Genomic DNA, 23,681 nt, shown 5'->3' on the forward strand with positions numbered 1-23,681 from the left:
TCCCTATTTAGCCATAGTGGAGATTTAAAAAGTTTCCAAGGACTTTTCATGAAGGTTTTATTAGCAAGAATTTAAATTTCCCTTATACTATGAGTAGAAAAAAAGACCAATATAGCCATAAAATCATCAAGTTATTAATAGAATACGGTCGATAAATCAGAATATGGTAGGTAATCAAAAGTTGAACCAAATTGCGGCTTTCCGTAGTAGCGCAAATTTTGAGTGATGTTTTCTCCCACATGGAAATAATTTACTACGGCAAAATCTTATGTACATGCAAGCCACGGGTAGCTTTCTGTTAAGTGGTAAAAAGTTTGTATTTGCACCGGAATTAATTGAAAAATTCGATTATTCGTCAACAATGATTTTAATCTTAATTTGAACTATCGTAGGGGTAGGCGGGGCAATATGGACACCCTAAGGTTTTTGCCAACTTTACCTGGCAAGATGTCAAAAAAGTTTAGTTTTTTGATACATATATCCTTTTAAAGTCTATTTAGCATCTATTGCATAAGAATGTTCACGAAGAAAAATGATTTATCCACTTCAAAAAATGTTTTGAAAAATGTTAGTTTTTCATGACCGTCTTCAAGCATACGGGGCAGAATGGACACCCCCATGGGGCAATATGGACACCATGAGACTTTTACGAATTTCGTACATTATTTACACCTATAAAGTCATTTCATTACAAAACAACTATTATGGATGAATAATACGCCGAAGTAGTTCATTTTTGTTCAGTTAATTTAAATTCAGGCTGTTTTGGATAAAGCTTCGTTTTTGTCGGCATGTACAGCTGTGCCTAGAACAACTATTTTTCAATTCTGTCGTTTTTTGACCAATTTGTTTCACCCTATGTCTAATATAGTGAGCATTTAACCGAAAATATACTGAAATCGAAGAATTTGATTGGTTTGTGATTTAGGTTATATTTTTCCCTTGTCGCTTCTTTCAAAAAGGTGAGTGTCCATTTTGCCCCGGCAGCAGAAGATATTTTCAAACTTGATTTTTGATATAATGAAGAAGAAAATATAATCATGTTAAGCATGTAGATACAGCAAAACTACTTGCATGTGTTCTAGAAATATCAGGTTTTAATCGACCTGCAATAAATTAATCACTAAATCTTATTTTAGATGGTGTGAAAATTATAATTTCCATGCACAAAAAACGGAGGACGCAACTTTTTCGTGTAAAATCAAGTATAATTTAAATTTCGAATGTTTATTTCCTGAAACTACGTTTTATACAAATGGACTATATTCTCCATTCATTAAAAGTTCAAAAAAGTTCGCATATTTCAAAATATTGAGGGTGTCCATTCTGCCCCGGGTGTCCATAATGCCCCGCCTACCCCTAATCATAATTTGAACCAATTTTAATCTTAATTTGAATACTAGCGGCAGCAGCTCGAGCATCTCCCACAACAGCCAATTTCGTGCTGAACAATAGAAAAACACATGGATCTGCTAATACCCATAACTATGTTTCATTAGGCAGTGAAATTTCAACTAAGAATGTTCTAAACTCTTCATGAACTTGGAAACTAAATTTGGAATTTTTCTTCCCCAAAAGTAAACAAAACAACCACTAGCGCAGTCTGCAGGCCAACACTGGAAGCTCGCCCCCGTTTACTAGTTCAAATTTAGATTACAAATGGTTCAACTTAAGATAACATTCTCCAAGTAAGAATTACTTAAATTTGATAATTCTATGACAAATAATGCGAAATATTATTCGGTTGGTCGATTCTACGATAAATAAACTTTCATTTGACGTGTTCACATATTGCGTGTGATACAATGCATAATGGTTTCTGCTTTTAGTGGTGTTGCGGGTACGTACACGTTGCATTACACGAACACTACCTGAGTTACTGGTTGAAAATAGTAAACAAAAATCAGCTGTTCCCGGCAAAATCAAATGGGCATATTTTCAACCAGTAGTTTTGCATTAGTGTTCGTGACGCCGCGCTGCGAAACCACTATGAGCTGTACGAGTGCACCGAAAATTAGCTTTCTCTGGGAGGAAATGGGTGAAATCACAGTGATTTTTCAATTGCCTGTTTTCCATGACAAAAACGCTTTTTTCAATGACTTTAAAGTCCATGTTATCAGGTTATATTACGAAAAGCTGTTTAATATCTTCTTCGGGACAATATTTGCCTAAAAGTACGTCGTTTTAATGAATTTCGAAATGGTTCAAATTAAGATTACAATTTGACTAGTTCAATGTTTGATTTCTTACCCTATGATATAAAAAGTTTGGCTTAAAAAGAAAAGTGTTCTATCCAATAAGATCGAAAAAAGCTAATAGGAAAAACACGCCGCGATATAGGTATACCCCTATGAACGGAGTGCTAATTCCGAAAAAGCTACTGATCGATAGAACTTGTGATGAAAACAGAACAATACATAGGCAGTCGGGTGCCTGAAACTTTTGCCAGTCTTGGTAAGGTGGTATGAACTACCAACCAAGCCGATCTGTTTAAAAGCCCAGGTCGTACGGCAGAAGTTTCACGCATTCGATGTATTTGTTCAATACATGGCCTACTTGCCTGATTTCACCTTCTATAAAATTTTCACACTTGTTAGCTACCTAGCGAATACTATCATATCTATCATTTCATTATCCACTTTGATCTCTACTCCCTTATACTATGAGTAGAAAAAAAGGCCGATATAGCCATAAAATCATCAAGTTATTAATAGAATACGGTCGACAAATCAGAATATGATATAAAAAGTTTGGCTTAAAAAGAAAAGTGTTCTATCCAATAAGATCGAAAAAGCTAATAGGAAGAACACGCCGCGATATAGGCATACCCCTATGAACGGAGTGTGAATTCCGCAAAAGCTACCGATTGATAGAACTTGCGATGAAAACAGAACAATAGATAGGCAGTCGGGTGCCTGAAACTTTTGCTAGTCTTGATAAGGTGGTATGAACTACCAACCAAGCCGATCTGTTTAAAAGCACAGAAGTTTCACGCATTTGATGTATTCGTTCAATACATGACCTACTTGCCTAATATCACCTTCTATAAAAAATTCCACACTTGTTCGCAACCTAGCGAAATTCTATCATATCTATCATTTCATTATCCACTTTGTTCTCTACTCCCTTACACTCTGAGTAGAAAAAGACCGATAGAGCCATAAAATGATAAAGTTATTAATTTGCATCAGCATCCCTTCATAGTGATGATGATTAACCTGGGCTTGTTAGGGGAATATCTGTAAATAAAAGAAAATCGGGTTAAGTACGGTTCCTTTGAATTCCACTAAGAATTTGCATCCTTTGACAGATACGTATTTCGACCTCAACTGTAAGGTCGTCTTCAGTGTCTTGTACTTGACTCGACTCGAGTCGAGTCAAGTACAAGACACTGAAGACGACCTTACAGTTGAGGTCGAAATACGTATCTGTCAAAGGATGCAAATTCTTAGTGGAATTCAAAGGAACCGTACTTAACCCGATTTTCTTTTATTTATCCCTTCATAGATTTTTACAAGAATTTCATCAGATTTCGTCGACAATTTCCCTTGGAAATCTAATAAACATACTTTCAACATGAATTCTATAAAAAAAGCCTACAAATTCTTCTACACAGGAAACTTTTTTTAAGTATTTTGGTCAGATATCACCAATAGGTATTATGACTGGTGGATAATTAGAACTTTCCATAAACCTTAAATGTCAGTTACATGTTTACAGAACAAGAACATATTTTTAGTTACCAATATTTAAACTCTTGACGTCCTTGGAAGCTTCATGACTTGAACTTGGAAGCTTCATGACCCACCATAGGAATTCTTCATAATAATTACCTAGGAATACGAGGAATACCAGTATCAATTTGCCTTGTCATACTAACAACGCGATTTCAGCGATAATCACTCACTCAAATTCACTCATTCTAAATTTTACCGTTTCCATTTGACTACCGCCATCTTGTCCGAAACAATCTTATTAATATTTTGCTTTTTCCACTTTTCTTTCTTTGCGCCATCGCGTTATATCACTCCTTTGTCCTGTTGTGCACCTTCGTTTCTTCGCGTGTCTGTGTTCTTCTGTTGCAATCGCTGCCTTTGTCTGTTTCAAATCCGCGGCGATACCGTTCCGTCTCAACAACAACAACAACGACAACAACACAGTGACGGAAAGGTTCGCGTGTGGCGCGTATCGTCCACCATCCGGCGGTTGAGTGCCGAGAACAGATGACGCCAGAGTACGGAAGCGATGCTGGATCGAATGTACTACAACTACAGCATGCGTAACATTCATTCAGCGTCGACTTCCGGCTCCGCCGGTCCGACCGGAGGAGAACCCTCGATGACCCAGGAAAGCAGCAGCAGAAGAAGGCTCATGTCCACATCGGTAGGACCTGCTTCGTCATCGGCGGGAGCATCACCAACGCACCACGCTGGTACTGGGAGAACATCCAACCTATCTTCCCACTCGTTCAACTCACCAAACTCGTCCACGTCCATACGTAACAGTAGGCTTTATAGAAGCCTAAATCAAAACTACCTAGGTATTCTAAGCAGGGTAAATAGTAGGCGGTAGTCGGAACAGTTTTGTAAACCCCTTGCACAGCAAAAAGACTCGAATTTCGCCTAAGCGAAACTGCGGCCAAACGGTCATTTACTGTTTGCCCGTGAACGCACGTTCGCCAATTAGATAGATTTATATTAGCTATGTAGGAGACTGAAAAGACATTGACCTTAATGTTCTAATCCAGAGTTTTAGCAAAAAACAGGGTTTCAATCGACTTCCATCGGGCGTTGCAACAATAACTAAGTTTATAGCAATCAAACGTAGCTTTAACCATCGGTCGATTGCCTTCTGATGGCTCTCTATGCCGTTCACGGCTGGTCACAAAGAAGACAATACTTGCCTTCGATCCCACAATCCGAGGGGGAAATCACCCACCCATTGACAACAAATATAGCCCCCTACCGTGTAGGAATCCCAAGTAATCAAAAGATCGGTTTTACGCGATGAATACATGTTATGTTTCGCCGGCAACTATTAGACACCTGAAGAAGATAAAAGAATACTCACGGGAAAATGCATGGATTTTTCTGGCTCCGTAAAGCTCTTGGTGGCGTGTGAGCCTTAGGTGAAACATTGAACCAAATGTGAGATATCTACTAGCAATTCTTTATAAACGTAACCTTTTGCAAGCGTTTCTGATTTGGATACTTGAATCGCTGTTTGAAGGCTCAAATGTAATGAGACGTTACGGAGCCAGTCCTAAAACTGATCAAAATATTGATGCCTGGAGCCATTTATGCAACGTGAATTATTACATGAAGCTGCTTAAAAGTTTTAGCATCGAGTGAAGGTTCCTAGCTTTCTCCAATTATCGAATCCACACAGACATCTTCAAAAACTTCAAAAACTCCTTTCAAGACTTTTGATTACTTGGAAACAAACCAAAACAGGTTCAAATCTCACCCCACCCCCACCCTCCATCCATTGACAGTAAGAAGTTAGTAACGTTTTCAGTATTTTACTACTAGTTTACCCCCTTTAAACCGTCTCCCCAACTTTGTATTCCAGCACATTAGTAGGAAAACTAAATCTTATTAAACGAATAACAGGCCCAAAATCGATTGGTTGTGATGTAGATTGTAAGAGAGATTGTGTCAAAAGAATATATATATTTTTTTTAAATTCACGCATCATTTATTCATCATCAGTTATTACGCGCAAAATCATTAGCTATTAAATGTTATCATTTTAGTCGTTAATCAGTATTTTTATTCAGCTTTTCTCCCCCTACTTTTGGCTGAAAGCTACTGCCGATTGTACTTACTAGTGTTAAATTCGGTTTGATAGGCTTTAGGTATCGAAATTGTGCCGACGAAATCGACACATTTTTTTGTTTTGGCAAAAGTATTCTACTTAATCTCAGTGTATTGATTTGATGTTCACTACTTCTACGATTGTGTAGTAAAAATATAGGTTATTTTGATTCTTCATTGATACTAATTCCCTTCTAACCTCCATAGGCATATCCGTGAGAGTTTAAACCTATATAAAAATGCAAAGAATGAATCTGGTGTTATAACAGGTTTTATGCGTAACCATGAAATTATTAATTTGAACAAAAAAAAAAGAATATAATATAACGTGTTTTAAAACAACTAATGCTAACCTTTAGACATTAGTCAGTTGAAATGAAGAATAAACAATTAAAGACAGTATGCCAGAAAATAAACGGCTCGCTCAATAATCAACATGAGCTGTTGCGTTCTGCATTTTATCCGAAATCTCCATAGGTTGGTGTCATTCGTGTACCAACACTAGCTTAGGATTGTGCAACTATATTTTTTTTCTAGATTCGTTCTCATATTTTTCAGAAATCAAAATAACCATCTAAATTGTTACGCGTTTTTTCTTCATATTCTACAAAATAAAAAGCCTTAACTACACATACCTACCTACTTCTTGGCACCGCCCTGCTTCTCCATTTCGGCGATTCTCCGTTTCAGTTCCTCGTTCTCCCGTTGCAGGCGCATAAACTGCTGGGTAAACTCGTCGTTGGTCAACAGCATACCGAACCCGGTCTGCGTCACCTCGTCGATACGTTCCAGCTGTTTCTGCGATTCCCTCCACAGGTTGAACGATCCCATCCAGATCTGGCTACGGGTGGCCATGGCCGTGTACTTCCGATCTACCTGGTTCTGGAAAAAGTGCTCCTTCATTTCCTCTCGGAGGGTGGAGATTTCCAGCTTCAAGTCCCGGAAGGCGGCCTGCACGCTTGGGGACATTTCCTCTTCGTTTACTGCTGTGGAACTTGTGGGAGTCTTGCGTGTGGCATCGGGGATCGGATTGGGTTGAGTCTTGGGTGTAAAAATGGAAAAGCAGACAATTTTCACATTAAAATTAGTGAACTGAATTGAAAAATTGAATTAGATTGAATTTTGTGCTAAAGGAATCTGTCACGTTTGTCTAAAGGACGTTTGCCATAAGGAGATTCGGCATAAGATACGTTTGGCATGAAGAATATTAGAGCGCAAGATTATACCTACACGCAGAAAAATAACACATATTAGAACCAAATTTAAAGAGACTTCATTTCAAAGTCGCGGAGTTTGTTGAATTAAAAAAAAATATTTATTTGTTTCCAATATCGGAGAACGCACATCGCCAATAATGAGCGAGATGATTCAGTTTTACCCTCCGATTTCCAAGAGCAGATCTGGCCGTGAACGATAGCTCGCTATCAGTGATGCATATTATAACAGTACCCGTGTTCGATTCTTGCATGCTTTTTTATTTTGTTATCATTTTTCAACAAAAATATTTTGTTTTTGAATCTAAGGGTCTGTGTCAATGGGGCACGTTCGGTGTAGTACTAGATTTGCAGTAATGAGCTGAATTTTTGTATGGTGAGAAGGTAAATTCTCCGTTTCAGCAAAGAAATAGTGCAAAAAGCGTGGGTATTATGATTCCTTGCCTAATTTGATGCTGTTTGAGCAAAACTTTGGGCAACGGTGTTGTTGTTTTCTCCATTTCTTGCAACATAAACAACATAGTTATCCAAAGTTTTGCTCAAACAGCATCAAATTAGGCAAGGAATCATAATACCCACGCTTTTTGCAGCATTTCAATGCAGAAACGGAGAATTTACCTTCTCACCATACTAAAATTCAGCTCATTACTACAAATCTAGTACTACACCGAACGTGCCCCATTGGCGAATTAAAATTAATTTTCACTTAAACTTGACAGTTCGATAATTATTTCCTTGGGAAAACTGTCAAGTTTAAGTGTTGAACTGTCAAATTTAAGTAAAAATTAATTTTAATTCGCCAATTGACACAGACCCTAAGTCGATGGATATTTGTTTCTAAAATATACAGACATTGAAATCACAAAGCACCGTCAAGGCGCCATTCACCGTGTGCCTTCGAATATTTTTTCATTATATCCATATTATGATTGAATGATATGACAATTTCCCTTCAATTTCACCAATACAATGTTGTATTGGATATTCCGGATGGGTATTGGAATTCAAGATGGCTGCTTGGATCTCAAGATGGCGCCCACAATTTCAAAATGTATGCTGTTTAGCTCAAAAATAAATATCCAACGCCATTTTGAAATCCAAGATAGCGGCCATGGAATGGTGGTTTGAGCTATTATAATATCATGCAATATAGGTATCTATCGATTGGGCTTCATGAGTAGAAGGGTAGAGGGTTAGGGTGAAAGATAGACTAGAGAATAGGGTAGAGGGTTAGAGTAAGGTAGAGAGTTAGGATAGACGGTAGGGTCAAGGGTTAGGGTAGGGTAGGACAGACGGTAGGGTAGAGTATTGGTTGAATTTGAGATAGAGAATAGAATAGAGGGTTAGGGTAGAGAGTTGATTAGGAGGTGCCAATAGAGGATGGGTAGATGGTGGGGTAGAGGGTTAAGGTAGACGGTAGGATAGGGATATTGTAGATCCACCTTTCCCAAACTATGGGTCGCGATCCACCAGTCCCATAAGAAATATACGCGTCGGTAAGGGTTCATTCATAAACAACGTAAACTTTTTGGGGAGAGGGGGTCTGGCCAAAGCTCCATAAAAATTTCAAAATTTTTGTATAAGTAGACGAAAGTCTACGAGGGGGAGGGTTGGGTGGTTGTGAGATGGCCAAAATTTGGTGGTCTACGTGGTTTACTAACAGCCTGACAGGCTGATGTAGAGGGTAGGGTGAACGATACGATAGAGGGTAAGGCAGACAGTAGGATTGAGGATTAGGGGAGATACTAGGATAGAGGGTTGGGTATAGCGGAGGTTTGAGATATAGCGAAGACGGGTTTATAAAATTCTGAGAGTGCCAAAATTTGGTCTACGTGGTTTATGAACGGCCTCAGAGGTTTAGGGTGGAGAGTCGGGTGAAGGAATCAAATGAGATTCCTCTCGAGAATCTTCCCAGGATTTCTCCAAATGTTCCTTCCGGAGTTCCGGTAGAGATTACTCCTGAGATCTCTTCACGGATTTCTGCAGGGATTGCTTTTAAAAAGAATTCTTTTAGGTATTCTATTCGGCGTTCCTTTAGAGGTTTGTGGTGGAATGTCTTGATAGATTCTTTCCGGGATTTTTACTGTGATCCCTTAGGGGTGAAGGAATATTGATTTTTTGCCGAGATTTCTTCAGGAAATTCTGGATATTTTAGTTATTGACGCTGGAACTTCTGATGGGATTCTTCAACAAATCATCCCGAGTTTTTTAAAGGATTTCTTCTATGTATCTTTCTGTTATTCCTGTACAGCTTCCAACCGCGATTCATGTAATGATTCATCTAAGGATTGTATCAGGTATTCTCTACGGCTTCAATTCTTGGGATTTGCGCTAACGTAAGAATCTCGACAACACCAATAAGACACGTCTATTGGTTAGTATTCTCTACGGGACTCATTTAGGAATAACTTCAGGGGTTTCTGCCGAAGTGCCGAGATTGCTTTAGAAAACCCAGAAAAAAATCTTCCAGGAATTCCAGCCGGCATTCCTTCAAGGATTCCAGATGGGCTTTTTTCACGAATTCCTCCTGGTATTTTTTCAAAGATTTCTGACAAGATATATTCAAAAATATAAGTGCCGGAATCTCTGTTGATATTCTTTGAAATACTCTTTTTTCCTCCAACAATAGCGTGACGTAATTTTTGAAGAATCTCTGAATGATTTGGACAGAGTAAGATAGATTATTACAAAAGAGCTTGAGTTGGAGCTATTGAGAGTGGAAGGGTAAGAGAAACATAGAGATAAATAAGGTTTTTGATACACCCAGACATTTTACTAAAGTAAACCATGGTGTCATCTGACTGTCTTTTTCATATTATTTTTGAGTAGTTATCCTATTTTTCACTAATTAAAAATGCTTTTATCTATATGGATCAAAATACAACGAGAATATAAAAGTTATGCTAAACTAGAGCTTAAAAAAAATAAGATGTCAAGGACCCACATAGGAGTTTTTTTTTTCAAGGTACAGAGAGTTCCATTTTTTCCCCTAAAATTATGTTTATTCTATTGAAACCTGACCATTGATAATACTTTTTTTTATGAAGATGTAAATTGCGAGACACCTGGGGCGTTAACGGGTTAAAATATTTTTTTTTTCGTTATAACTTTTCTTGGGATTGTTGGGAATTTTCGTGTGTTCTACAAAGTTGTTCTCTGTGATGAAATACACTTGCTTCTGTTTTTTTTCTCGCTCCAAGTGAAACAGAGCCTGCATGTTAACTTAAGAAATTCTAAAAATATTTTTTGATAGAGTCCTAAAATTCCTGGAGTGGTTCATGGACACCTCCACAAATTATTGCTGGAATTTCTACATTTCCTGTTGTTATATTTTTTAAGGATTTCTTCAAAGGTTTTTTTATATTTTTTTTTCATAAAACTTGAGGATCTTACAGCAGTTTTTCTTAGAACTTTCTTTTTTTTATCAAGTAATTCTTGTTGTAAATCTACTTGACAATCCTTCAGGATTTTTTGCTGAGATAGCTCCAGTAATATTACTGGGATTCATTGAGGAATTTTGGTAAAATCCGCCAGAAAGTCTTCCTCGGATTCCTGCTGGGAATTTCCTAGGAATACTTGAGGAATCTCTAAGGGAAATGCACCTTGAAGGCTGTTCGGGCTCTAAAGAAGTTGATCAATATTAATTTCTATTCCCGATCAGCCTAGATAGCCGTGTAGTGGCGGTAGCAGTTACCTCAACTGGCTAAGAATATCACTACGGATTGCCTAATCCGGTGGTAAAAGTCCACCAAACAAGCGACCCCTAATTCATGGTGTTAAGCGTACCGTGCCTAGGAATGAATGGTTAGGGGGGTCTAATAAAAACTTAACCGTGAACGGAGCCTGTGGAGTACCAGGGCACCCTCCACAGTATGTTGCCCTTACTGTGTTAAACGGAGCAATGACGCAGTGGACCTTATTTGTCTCCGGGATAATCGGCCACTTTTCTTACGTCTCAATTCCGAGGCTTAATAAAAATGGGTAAATGGATTTTTTTTATGGCAGGAATTAAGTTCGTACAGGTAAACCTTCATCACGCAAAAGGTGCTTCTGCTGTGTTGAGTCGAAGGTTTAAAAAAGAAGGACTGGAAGTGGCGCTTATTCAAGAGCCATGGTCCAATAAACGAAAGATTCTTGGAGTTCTGACACAAAATAGTAAACTATTTTATGATGAGCAACAAGATTCATTCATGGTGTATTAAGGAGGGCCTTAGCATCAACCCGTCAAAAGTCTTAATTGTCCCTTTCACTAGGAGAAGGAAGATCAACCTTAAAGCTTTTCGGCTTGGAGGGATACAAATTCATCCTAGTGATCGAGTCAAATACTTAGGTTTGATACTGGATGCTAAACTGAACTGGAATGCTCAAATTGAGTCCGTGATCGGTAAGGCAACAAGTGCGTTCTGGTTATGCTCCAAAACTATTGGCAGGAAGTGGGGCTTGAAACCAAAAATGATAATGTGGATTTATACTGCCATAATCCGCCCAAAAGTGACGTATGCTTCGTTTGTCTGGTGGCCAAAAACAAAAGAGGCTACCACACAATCGAAGCTTGCGAAAATTCAACGTCTTGCGTCCATTGCTGTTACAGGAGCAATGCGAAGCACTCCATCAAAAGCTTTAGATGCGATTCTCAATCTGCTACCTTTGCACGAGTACGTGCAATTAGAAGCAGAAAAGGAATTGCTGAGACTTGAACGAGTTGAACAGTTTATGCCAGGTGATCTTGTAGGTCATCTGAGCATTTCACAATACTTCCAAAATAGGCCAGTAATGAAAATGATTAAAGACTGGATGAAACCTGTGGAGAACCATGATGTTCCTTACAAGTTGCACGAAACAACTCGTGCAGATTGGGAAGTCGGAGGTCCCACTGTTCGTCAAGGATCAATCAAATTCTATACAGATGGCTCAAAAGTTGGAATAAAAACGGGAGCAGGAATCTACGGCCCTGGAATACAAATTTCAGTGGCGATGGGACACTATCCTACGGTGTTTCAAGCAGAGATTCTTGCTATTTTAAAATGCGCAAATATCTGCCTTGAGAGAAAATACAGATATGCAAATATTTGTATTTTCTCAGATAGTCAAGCTGCACTAAAAGCATTGTGCGCTTACAAATGTACTTCAAAGCTTGTCTGGGAATGCATTCTTTCACTGCGCAGGCTGTGCCAAGGGAATTCAGTAAACTTATACTGGGTTCCAGGATACTGTGGCATTGAAGGAAATGAAATGGCAGACGAGCTTGCTAAAAGTGGTTCCAATTTACAGTTTGCTGGCCCAGAACCATTCTGTGGTAGGGTGACGAAGGGCATTATCGGCAGGTTTGTTCTCTTCGTCATGGGGGGTCTTTGTGGGCCAAATTGTTTGAAATTTGGGCATATAACTCAGCTTAGTTGGGAAGGATTTGAGGCCAAATTTGAGTTCAATGGGTTTCAAAAAACCTTCCATGACGAAGAGAACAAAACTGCCGAAAATACGTAAGTTCCCCTATATCAAACTGTACAATTAAAATGAACCTGAAACGCTGGGCTGAGCAGAGGGTGATATCCAATTGGATGGACGTCAAAAATTGCAATCAGTCAAAACGATTTATAAAACCAAATGCTTATAAAACCAAAAAGCTCTTAGAGCTCAACAAGAGAGCTCTATGTACATACACTGGCCTAGTAACTGGACACTGCCCGAGCAGGTATCACTTGAAAAATATTGGCCATATTCAGAGTGATATCTGTCGTTTCTGTAATACGGAACGTGAAACCTCGGAACATCTGCTTTGTACCTAGTTGTGGTGCTTTATACACGCGCAGGCAAAGATTTCTAAATAGTGGTTGCTTGCAACCCAGTGAGATCTGGTCTGCAAAACCTGGGAAGGTCTTGGAGTTTATCAATTCCATTGCACCTGACTGGGAGACGACGCGTCGTGGCAGTAGCTGATTACTTGACACATGGTAATTAGCTGGCTAGATACGAATATCAAAACGGGACATGCCACAATAGTTCAGCCTATTGGACGCAGTGGCTTAATTTCCCCAACAGGGGAGGAAAAAAAAGGGAAATACTTTTTGAGATAACCCAGCAAGTATTCCCGAAGAAATCTTGTGTGGCTTCGTGGTCGTGCGGCTAAGGTCACCAAGCATTTAGTTGCATCGTGCTAAGGAGCGCGGATTCGATTCCCGCCGCAGCTGTCAGGAAAAGTTTTCGGCTGTGCCACTGGCCGTTGCATGCTAGTCCGTTGTCTAGTGTCGTGGCAAAGATTTCTCCAAGTATTCTTTCAGGACTTCCTCTAGTGTCTAGTTAATCCTGTAGGAATACCCTAATCCAAGCAGGAATTTCTAGATAACCCCATCACAGATTCCTGAAGGCATCTTCTTGGAATTCCTGTTTGGCATTTATTCAGAGGTTTTTCTAAGGATTCCTATACATATTCTTCCTGTGATTCCTCCAGAGATTTATCCAATGATCTCATCAAGAAGTTCTCTAACAGTATCAGAAGATAATCCACCAAAGAATTTCTCCAGGAATTCTTGCTGGCATTCTCCAAGCTAGGATTTTCCCAGTAACTTCTCTTGGGAGTCCTCCAAGAATTCCTGGACGATTCTCAGCAAGAATCGCCTGAAGTGCCTGATGGAACTTGGATTTAACGACGTCGGGCATCGTTCTGTCGATGGCAACGTCGAGCCCGAAACCGCTCGACTTGAAGGGTAAATTTAAATCATTTTAATTTGTAATAAGAACTAAAAGTGTTATGTCCTGGATCGCGTTGCGTTCAGGGATTCGACATTCAGTGAACTGGCATTCGGGGAAAAGTAACACACTCTACTATAAGTGTGATAGTTTTACAAAACTTTAGTTACATATTTCATAAGCCCATTCACTTACCCGGGCCTCTACTGCGTTGGCTTGATTTTCCTTGTCCTCCGCGTCAACGGAACGCCTAATTGAAGACCTCTTCGTACCACTTCCAGCACTCCCTGGTCTTGGTCCGGGCTCCACATTCGAATCGGTTGAAATTTCCGTCAGCGCCCGGGTACTGTCCATATCCGGTTCCTCTCGGATGTTCTCCAGATTCAGATTGATCGCCGACTTTTGCGTCCGATCAACGGACGTCTGCTTCTTGACACCGGCGGTTCTTTTGATCAGCCGATTGACGTTCACAAAGCTTTCCTCGGCGGCGGGCGTTTCCTCCAGCTGATCCAGCTCTAAATTACTGTCGGAGATATCGTCCAAGTAACCCATCAGATTGTTGCCGGCCATATTGAGACTTGTGCGGGACTCGGTGCTCATCCGGGACGAGGTACTTAACCGGGCCACATCCAACGATTCTCGCCTCTGCATGAAGGCGTCAATGTCGTTCATGAAGCTATCTCTATCGGGTTTGGTGGGGAGAACTGGGGAACGGGTGCTCTCGGCGGTCATTGATGACGAGTTCGCTGCAACCATTATCTCCGAGGTGCTAGGAACCTGTTTGGGATCAAAACTCACCCGATGTCCTCCTTTTTCTGCCGTTTTCGGCACAAAGGAAATACTGTTCACTCTACTGTCGTGAGCCTTTGCTGTTTTCAACGGTTCTGCCAAACTCCGGATATCGTAACAGTAGATTTGTCCCTTGAGATTACCGACGGCAAAGTATCCACCGCACTCTGAAACGTCCAGTGATTCGAATGGATAATTGGAGCGTATTTTAGTGGCCGACTGTTTCTTCCGGGTGTCGTATATGTTGATCAGATTGTCGTAGCCCACTGTGAACAAAAGGTCCGAGTTGGAGGCGGTCATTGCGACATCTCGACACGGTTCCGAGTGGGCCTCAGTTTGATTGAAAATGATTTTCTTGGACTGGGTATCGTACAGCATGACAGATCCCTTGTACGAGGCAACCGAAAGTAGGAACCGTTTCATCGGATGAAATCGAACCTTGGTAGTGCTGTGGAATGAAAAATGCTTGATTTAAATGATGGTCTGCATTATAGGGACCTCAAAGTATAGATTAAACACCGTTTCTCAAACTCTGGGTCGCGATCCACTGGTGGGTCACGAGCTGATTTCTAGTGACTCGCAAAAGTTCCAGCTTAAAATCATTGTTATAATCTTTTGAACACTGCACCGATTATTTTTACTGTCGCAAGAATTATTTCTAGAAAATTTAATGAGGTTTGTTCTTGAAACCGTTCAGTTTTATAGTTCTTTTTTAATTCTAGAACTTTCGTCATAATTTCAGCAATGTTCTGAAATCGATGTCGGCGAAATCGACGCTGGCAGTCAGTTTTTATTTATTTTTAAAAGGCAATTTTTCTGAGACATCATCATTTATTCCCTTTCCTTGACCTGAGCAAAAGTTGTAATAACTAACAGGCTGCCGTTTTCTAAATAAATAAATTACAAATTACAATTTTTGCCAAACATGTCTAATGGGCTGTAATCTATAGTTTGAAAACACCTGGCAGAATATTCCATCCAGATAAAATTGAAATACTCACTGCTTATCAAACGCCATTGATCCCACGCGGCTATTGGTTTTGGTTCCATACAGATTGACGGTTCCGTTCTCATATACGGCCGCCAGAAAGTCATCATTGGCACTGTAATCCATACAAATGACTCCATTGGTGAGTCGGTCCGTGTCCAAACGCTTCAGGCCTGCAGTTGTATTTTTGAGATTCATCAACCGAATCGAGCCGGACGTCATTCCGACTGCCACCTCTTCGATAGCCGTTTTCGGACAGGCCACACAGTACAGGTTGTCTATTGTGCGCTTCTGTACGTGTGCCATTGTTGCTGTTTGCAAAGGGAAAAGTCCCAACGTTTATTGAAACAATTGAACGATTATAGGGGAATTCAATGGAAACTTACGCGTTCCGTTAATGTCCTTTATTCGTAGCAGCTCAACGCCCCAGTTCCGGTTGGTGCGAAGGAACAGCTTCGTCCGGGGAAAGAACTGGCAAACACTTTCGTTGCTGTCCTTGCCATCGTTTGCGTGAGTTCCGACTCCAAGGACATCCAGCGACGGAAACGAGTGCAGCTGTGTGTTCTTGGCACAGGATAGAATCTCGTACATTTTTGTGAGAAATTTATGTTACACAATTATCACTACATTAAACTTGAATAATACAGTTAACAGTAACGTTAATAAAATCCAAATAATCAATTTTGATAACGACACTGAAGCACCAAACTGCAGGCGGCGACGACCGTTTGCTGTTTTGAAACGAAACTGACCGGACGGAATCTTTGTTGACGTTTCTCTCTTGCAAGAGAGAGAGCATTTTGCACACACGCTCAAAATGTGCATTACAGCGTTGCGGAGGAAGAAAACTCTGAACTTTACCACAGGGACCTTTTCAGAACTACCCGCTCAGAAATTTCAACTAGAAATCTAGTAGGCCAACCAAAATGTCTAGTAGATGTGGAAGCAGATGTCGAGTAGCAGTCTTATTGATTGATGCACCAAGCGGTAAGAACACAGCAAAAAATAAATGCAACCCGCCCGATGTAATTCATTCCGATGCACTAAATAATCGATGTAATCACGATTCCTATGTACGATTACATTGTTTTGATGTAAAATCTTCTGTTCTTATGTGTACATCGTCCTGTGTAATATTCATGCAACCGACGTATTGACCGGGTTGCAGCAGTTCAGATGTAATATTACACAACATTTTTTTCTGTGAAGAAGAGTTTTGACATCCAAGCGGTGTGCCGTTTACATCCACCGACCAATCAGCGACGAGGATCTAATCGACGGCACACCGCTTGGATGTCAAAACTTCTTCTTTTCGCTTGGTGCATCAATCAATAGAAATCTGCTTCCAATGCAACATTTTTGTCTACTTCAAATCGGGCGAAAATAATTTCGCCCGCTTTCTAGTACATATCACGGTGTGCCGAAAACCGTTATTAACAAATAAAAATGTCCACCCAAACGGCACCCGGCATTCGAAAGATATACTATTCTAGTATCTCCTCTGAAAATTTTAAAATCTTTCATCGAGGGAAACTAAAGTTTTTGTGATTTGAAGATTTTGAGCCATTCCCGCATAAACATGAACAATACTTACACTGTTCACCATACTGTTAGCAACTATTTCCTACGGTACCTCAACAGTATCATATAACATCCAGAATAACAATAAACCAACTGTACCACAAACGTTTTCAACAATTTCACAGATGGTTCTCGGGCAAATTACAATATGGGGAATAGGCGGTTAAGTTATGTTACCATAAAAAAACGCCGATTTTCTCGAACAAATTTTTTCGAAAACAGTATGTCAGAAGGTCAGTATACTATCCATTTTTTCTTCCCTTCCACAGTAAATCAATCAGTTCATGAACAGTTTAACAATAAACTTGGAAGAAAAACGAACGATGTATGTGTTACTGTTGGTTTATTGTTCTTCAGGGTATTTTAAACGTATGCCATATTGTTCTATTGTATTTAAACCATTTAAAAAGAACTAATAAATAAATTGAATCAAAAAGGATGATTGTTCCGTTTCTAAGTTGAAAAATTCCAAAAAGTCTAAGCCAGCATAACCGGGTTATACTGGTTCATAACACGAATATTTGGAATTTTTCACTTAGAAACGGAGCTATCGTTCTCTTAATAGAAAAAAAAACAAACAGGTAAATTTGGTTACCAATTATTAGTTTATTAGAGCACCTTTAACGGTTCGCTTCTATACCCCGTTTGGCAGCCCTCCATCATTGCAGCAAACTTTACCGGTCGCTGCTGGATGCGCTCGCAAAATAGTAGCGCTATGGGTGGGTGACCAAATATAGTAGCGGGACAATTGCGCTGCTAGAAATTCTATGGGAATATGACAGCCCTCCCGATACGAATGAGGGTGACTAATTTGATTGCTACCGGTGTGGAAAAGGGTGGTTAAGTCAAAATGGTAGCGCTGTGTGGGTTGCTCGAATAGTAGCCGCCGTTAATGTTGCTCTTAGTAGTTGGTTCAGGGGCACAGCTGGGCACAGCCACTTGCATCCTTGCTTGCATCAACGCCGACAACGCATAGTTGTTGAACTGACTGACACACTGACCTCCTTGTCGGCTAGTTTCCCTTTGAATTCCGCGTCGGAATCCGAAGAATCTACGCTGGACGATTCAAGATTTTTCTTTGAAGAAGTCACCGCTACGGCTTCCTTTTACCGGCGGTTGTTTCTCTAGCGCCTCGAGGCTAGCGATCGCTAGAATCTCCACTTGACTTTGTACTTGGTCAGAATCTGTTGCTTGGCAGCCACGGTAAGTAGCAACAACTGTTTGTAAGGTTTCTTATATTCGTGGATTCACAAAGGTTCCACTGTTGGCTCTTCTTCCTCGTTTTTCGGTACAGCTGCAGCTTTCGCCGGTGCTGATTTGGGTTCTTCCTCATGGTCGTCAGAACTATTGTTTGAAGGCTCTTCCTTCTTTGCTGGCACCTTCATTACAGAGTGAGAGTGAGAGAAGCCTGGTTGCTACAGTCGGTTGACCGAATCCGGCAGCGGGTTTCACATCCGGCCTGTGAACAATTCGAGGTTCCTACAAATAAGATGAAAATGTCGGAATTTGAACGAATAATGAAATGTGTGGAGAAGAACTTACCTCCTTCTTTTATAACGCTGTTCTACGGATGTTGCCGGATCTGATTCGAATCAGTTTAGAGCCTTCCTTCAGCGGCAGATTGCCTATCGATCTTCCGAGTATGACGTATCCGACGATTTTCTGCAACCTGAAATAAGATTAATGATATTTTGATTAACGTTAATTATTCGATGCACACAAAGAGTCAACTTACCTTCAAGACAGGCTTCAAGATGCTTCTGCTTCTGGGGTTGAAAATGGACTGTTTTTTATTGGTGGACTTGCGAATTTGTTGTTCGGATCCCGGTTCGGATCAACTTTTATCTCGCGATGATGAAGTGGAATAGAGTTAAGAAACTATAGAGGACGAATGTCGCTGCTGTTCCCTTTGTTCTCGTTCGGAAACATGTCGGGTATCTAACTGTCAAACTGCATACTTTTTCGCTTTGACACTTATATCCCTGCCTATCTCCACCAGCAAAAGATGTTTCGGGAGCGACGCCAGCGACATTCTTCCTCTATAGTTTCTTAACTCTATTTGAAGTGGTGATTTTCACTGTTGTTATGCGAAACTCGCGTAACATTCGAGAATGTCCTACCTGGATCTACGCTCAATTTAAACAAAATCTCGATTATATATTTTTTTAGTTTTTATTCAAAGATTCATAAACGCTGAAAACAAATTAAATTAGACTATATCAAAGTGCCAGTGGATACAAAACATATTTTAAATATTCAATTTTGCAAGTGCAAGTGCTAATGTTATTTAGCAAAAACGAATAAAAAGATAACAGACCTTTCTAAAACTATTCTAGTATCTCCTCCGAAAATTTGAAAATGTTTTATTGAGGAAAACCAAAGTTTAAATTGTTTGAAAATTTTCCTGTATTTTCATAGAATTAGCTCATATATGAAAATATTGTCATAGGATGGTTCATTGGCTCTTCAAATCATAAACAAAATATTAATGAGTTTCACAAACACTATTCCAAAGATACAACATTCAAACAACTTCTGAAAATATAAGAAAGGTATGATAAAGTATATTCAAAATGTAGTAACTTCATAGAATATTATTGCAATTCATTCCTCGCAATGAATATTTATTTTGTAACTCATCTAAAACTTTGATTATATTTCACATTTTTTGCAATACTGTTACAAAACTCAGTAGGTGTTTTTAACGTGTTTATAGATAAAGCGATAGTATCCATATCTCCAATGAAATTGAAATCAAAGCTTAAAATTGTTGTTACTGATGATCATTCAAATTTGAAATTTCTAAATTCACGGAAGACACGTTAGTAACATGTCGTACAAAAGCTGGCATTTAGATTCAGTTTAAAACAACGATATATCAACGATTTACAAAGCTTCATAAGAATACCAAAACCTTGGGCTGTTAATTCATCTTTACTCTCGTTTCACCATGAAACGTTTTCAAATTCACCGACAAGATACCAACATATTTACAACGTGATTTAAAACAAAAAAAAACGGTGCCAAACTCTTAGAAAGATTATGTAATCAACGCTCACGGCGTGCCACATTTTATTTTTGTATTCGATTAGCAGGTAGAACTATGAAATATTAATAAGATTCTTAAACTACGGTAATTGACATTCCTCTCAATGAAATGTTGCCAAATTTTCAGAGAAGTTGCTTGAATATTTATTGTACGTTTTGGAATTTGTGAAACTCATGACACCGTTCAACACTAGTTTGCGTTATGGAATGAGAAAAAAAAAATAATAGGGGTTTGTGACCCTAGAAACCCTGTGCGTATATTAATGCTCGCGCTCAGTAGCATACGGGCGTATCTACAATGATCGATTTCCCTTCATCGTTTTTCTCTTTGATTAATAACTTGGCCGGCAAATCATTTTTGTTTGTTTTTGTTGTTTTAGATGCTAGTCCTAGTCGTCCTTCACCGAAATACACCGATAGATTATCCGACTATTGGGTTTTTAAATTTAGAAAAATTCAATGATTTTATATTTTTAAACAAAAGAGCACCTTTTTCTAAACCTCTATGATTTTTTTCAATTTTTTACAACTTTGTTTTGATACCTAAAATCAATTTCAAAAAGATTTATTCAAATCACCTTTTGACAGCTGAGCAACTGCTTGACAGCTCCGTCCAGTACAAAATCCGACGAGGGGTGATTCGACAAATCGCTCCCATACAAACTTCAAATTGATTTTTGAATAGGTTCCCGGGCTCCAAAATTCATGAAAATTTGGATTTCGGCTCAGTTTGTTGTACAGATTCAGAATATGGAATTATTACAACATCGCTTAAAAAGCCAATTGGTCGTATTTCCCGGAATAATCCGAAGAGAAAATCGATGAGAAGAAATCGATCATTGTAGATACGCATGTATGATACTAAACGCGAGAATTCAACACCCCAAGTTCTAAATTAAAACTTCGGTCTTGAACTGTGAAGTCCCGTTCCAATATTTTTCGAAAATTCTTTCAATATCACACTTCTAGGGTTCCAAAACCCTGTTCTTTTTTTTTCTCATCTCATAATTCGAAGTTTTAAAAAAAATGTTGAGCAGTGTTATTATTTGTTTATAATATGAAGAGCACCGTATGATAATATTCCCATATATGAGTTAATTCTATGAAAATAGAAAAAAATCTTCAAACAGTAAAAACTTTGATTTCCCTCGATATTTTTTTTTTTTCAAATTTTCGGAGGAGATACTAGAATAGTAAATCTTTCGAATGCCGGGTGTTAGTTTGGAGTACATTTTTATTTGTTAATATTGATATGAGGCACACCGTGCGTGCATATTTACTCATATAAGAAAATCCTATGGAAATGGCTCAAAATCTTCAAATCACAAAAACTTTAGTTTCCCTCGATGAAAGATTTTAAAATTTTCAGAGGAGATACGTATATCTTTCGAATGCCGGGTGCCGTTTGGGTGGACATTTTTATTTGTTAATAACGGTTTTCGGCACACCGTGTTACACTACATGTACTTTATATTCCAACGAAGAACGAGTGGATTCCGTGCCTGGTTCTCTCGGCCTTATAAAGGGTTAATTACTTCAGAAGTTACTTCAGAGATGTATCGAGAAGTTCTTATAATGACTTATTGTCAATGATATATTTGTAAAATTTCTCCAGAGCTTGCTCCACGTATACCATCAGAAGTTCTGTAGGGCATCACTAGAATCACTAAGAGTTTCTTTATGGATTTCCGGGAGTTCCTGCAGGGATTTCTCCATGAGTTTCTCCAAGGATTCTTCCCGGAGTTCATCCAGAGATGCCTTCAAAAATACCTCCAGGGATTCCACGAGTAGCTCCTGCAGGGATTCCTCCATAAGCATCAAGGAATCCTCCAAGAGTTTATCTAGGGATGCTTCCAGGAGTTTCTTTAGGGATTCCTCCTCAAGTATGCATTGATTCTACCTAAAATTACTTCAGAAATTAATCCTGGAGTTCCTTTGAGGATTCCTCCCGATTCGTTCCTGGAATTTCTCCAGCTGTTTCTTCAAGGGTTCTAGGAAGGATTCCACTAGGAGTTACTTAGCAGAGATGCATTTGAACGTGTTCTGTTCATGTTCTGTTCAAGAGCTGTGCTCACGTGAGCCGTGTTCATGTTCAAACTTTTCAGGTGCCTGATCACAGTGCACTTCGTAGCTAGGTAGCAACAGGTAGCAACACATTGCTGCCGTAGGCACCCGTAGGTGTCATTCTGTGTCTTTTAGTTATTCTCCTTGCCAAACCGTGAAAAAAAAAACAATTTAGAAATAAAAAATGAAATGCTTATTCCCTGCATGTCCCTGCCTGTCTCATGTATATAAAAGTTGTCACGACTTTACAGATTACCGTTTGTGAATGTCTTCATGTGCCCAACTCTCTCCAAAAGGATTTTCTATATGAAAAGTATTGCATTGACTACAGCCATTTTAGTTGCTGCCGATACTGCCACTTACGTTTTGCTGGACGATATTTTCCTCAATGGAACCGAATCAAGATGGATTTGAGTCCCTAACTATTCGGAAGATATTCGGGCATTTGCGGCCTCTGCGGCCTAAAATGCGTGGGTCCTGTGGAAGCGGAGGCTTGAGCTACGAAAAGATGTAAATAAATAAAAGACTCTCCTCATTAACCCAGCCGAATCCCGGTTAGGCCTGGACATCTATCAGTATTCAACGATATTATGGCGTGGATCTTCGCGAGGTTTTCACTACACTACATATGTCGTGGTGCTGACAGACCCAGCCGAGCTAATGAGAAGCACGCCACTAGACAGGACTCGAAGACCTGGTCCCGTCCTGACGTAATGAGAATATTTAGCCCAAATCTTTTACGTATGAGGGTTCAAAAGCATTGTGATCTTCCTTTCTCGATAACCCCGACCTCCAAATTCCCAGTCCAGACAAAACGCATTTGACCTGTCAAAATTTGAACACCGCTCCGTGTTCAATCTAGTAACCAAGATTGTGTTCAAAATTTTGAACATGATCTTGAGAGCTCGAAGGGAACAATTTTGGCACGCTCATTGAACATGAGCGTTCAAAATGCATCTCTGACTTAAAGTGTTTTTTCAGGGATTCCTCCAGGCGTTCCTTCCAGGAATTCTTTAGAAGCTTCTTCAGGGAGTTTATCCCTTCCTTCAGAGAATTCGCAGAGGCTACTTCAGCCTTGAGGCAAGACACTGTGCTGGAGAGTACATTTTCCTCCACAGAGTTGCTCAGAATTTCTCCGGATTGCTCCCGTTTGTACTTGGCTGTTGCCTGATTTATCGCAAAATCAAAAAAAAATTGCCCGATATCTCGCCTTTCTTGCAGTTTTAGGGATGTTTTTCAACAAATTTCGTCGATCATTGGTGAAAATGGATTAAAAGAGTTACTCCGAATTTCTCAGAGTTACTCTCGTTTGCACAGTGTCTTGCCCCTAGACTTCAGCCCTACAGGATTTCCTCCAGGAGTTCCTTCAGGAGTCCCATTCAGGAGTTCTTCCAAGGATTCCTTCGAGAGTTCGTGCAGAGGATCCTCCAGAAGTTGCTTCAAAGATACCTCCAGGAGTTTTTTCCCGGATTTCTCGAGTAGTTTCCTCAGGGA

The 23,681-nt window shown here is 39.6% G+C and overlaps 2 protein-coding genes across 2 annotated transcripts in view; one reads left to right on the top strand and one right to left on the bottom strand.

Moving 5' to 3' along the window:
• LOC109408110 (kinesin-like protein KIF21A) overlaps positions 1-4,923 on the top strand; it is a 181,858-nt gene extending 176,935 nt beyond the window's left edge. Inside the window, exon 16 of the mRNA XM_029873554.2 lies at positions 4,161-4,923. Within this exon, the coding sequence (XP_029729414.2) occupies positions 4,161-4,227 (67 nt within the window). The 3' untranslated portion in view covers positions 4,228-4,923. The remainder of the gene's footprint in view (positions 1-4,160) is intronic.
• A 285-nt stretch (positions 4,924-5,208) lies between these two features.
• Positions 5,209-16,367, bottom strand: LOC109419065 (uncharacterized). The gene is made up of 4 exons (XM_029873557.2): positions 15,881-16,367; positions 15,508-15,805; positions 13,913-14,954; positions 5,209-6,857 (listed from the first exon to the last, which is right to left on the bottom strand). The coding sequence occupies exons 1-4, from the start codon at positions 16,083-16,085 to the stop codon at positions 6,456-6,458; spliced, it is 1,947 nt and encodes a 648-aa protein (XP_029729417.2). The 5' UTR covers positions 16,086-16,367; the 3' UTR covers positions 5,209-6,455.
• Between the last annotated feature and the right edge of the window lie 7,314 nt (positions 16,368-23,681).

The sequence above is a fragment of the Aedes albopictus genome, chromosome 2, assembly GCF_035046485.1.
Source record: "Aedes albopictus strain Foshan chromosome 2, AalbF5, whole genome shotgun sequence".
Classification (NCBI taxonomy): Eukaryota; Metazoa; Arthropoda; class Insecta; order Diptera; family Culicidae; genus Aedes; species Aedes albopictus.

What these genes read in the sequence shown, in the direction of transcription:
- LOC109419065 (XM_029873557.2), bottom strand. Translation starts at nt 16,085, where the DNA reads ATGTACGAGATTCTATCCTGTGCCAAGAACACACAGCTGCACTCGTTT. An exon ending in AAAGGACATTAACGGAACGC is followed by an intron (nt 15,806 to 15,880) that starts GTAAGTTTCCAT and finishes CTTTGCAAACAG; the next exon opens with CAACAATGGCACACGTACAG. An exon ending in CCAACGCAGTAGAGGCCCGG is followed by an intron (nt 6,858 to 13,912) that starts GTAAGTGAATGG and finishes TTTACACCCAAG; the next exon opens with ACTCAACCCAATCCGATCCC.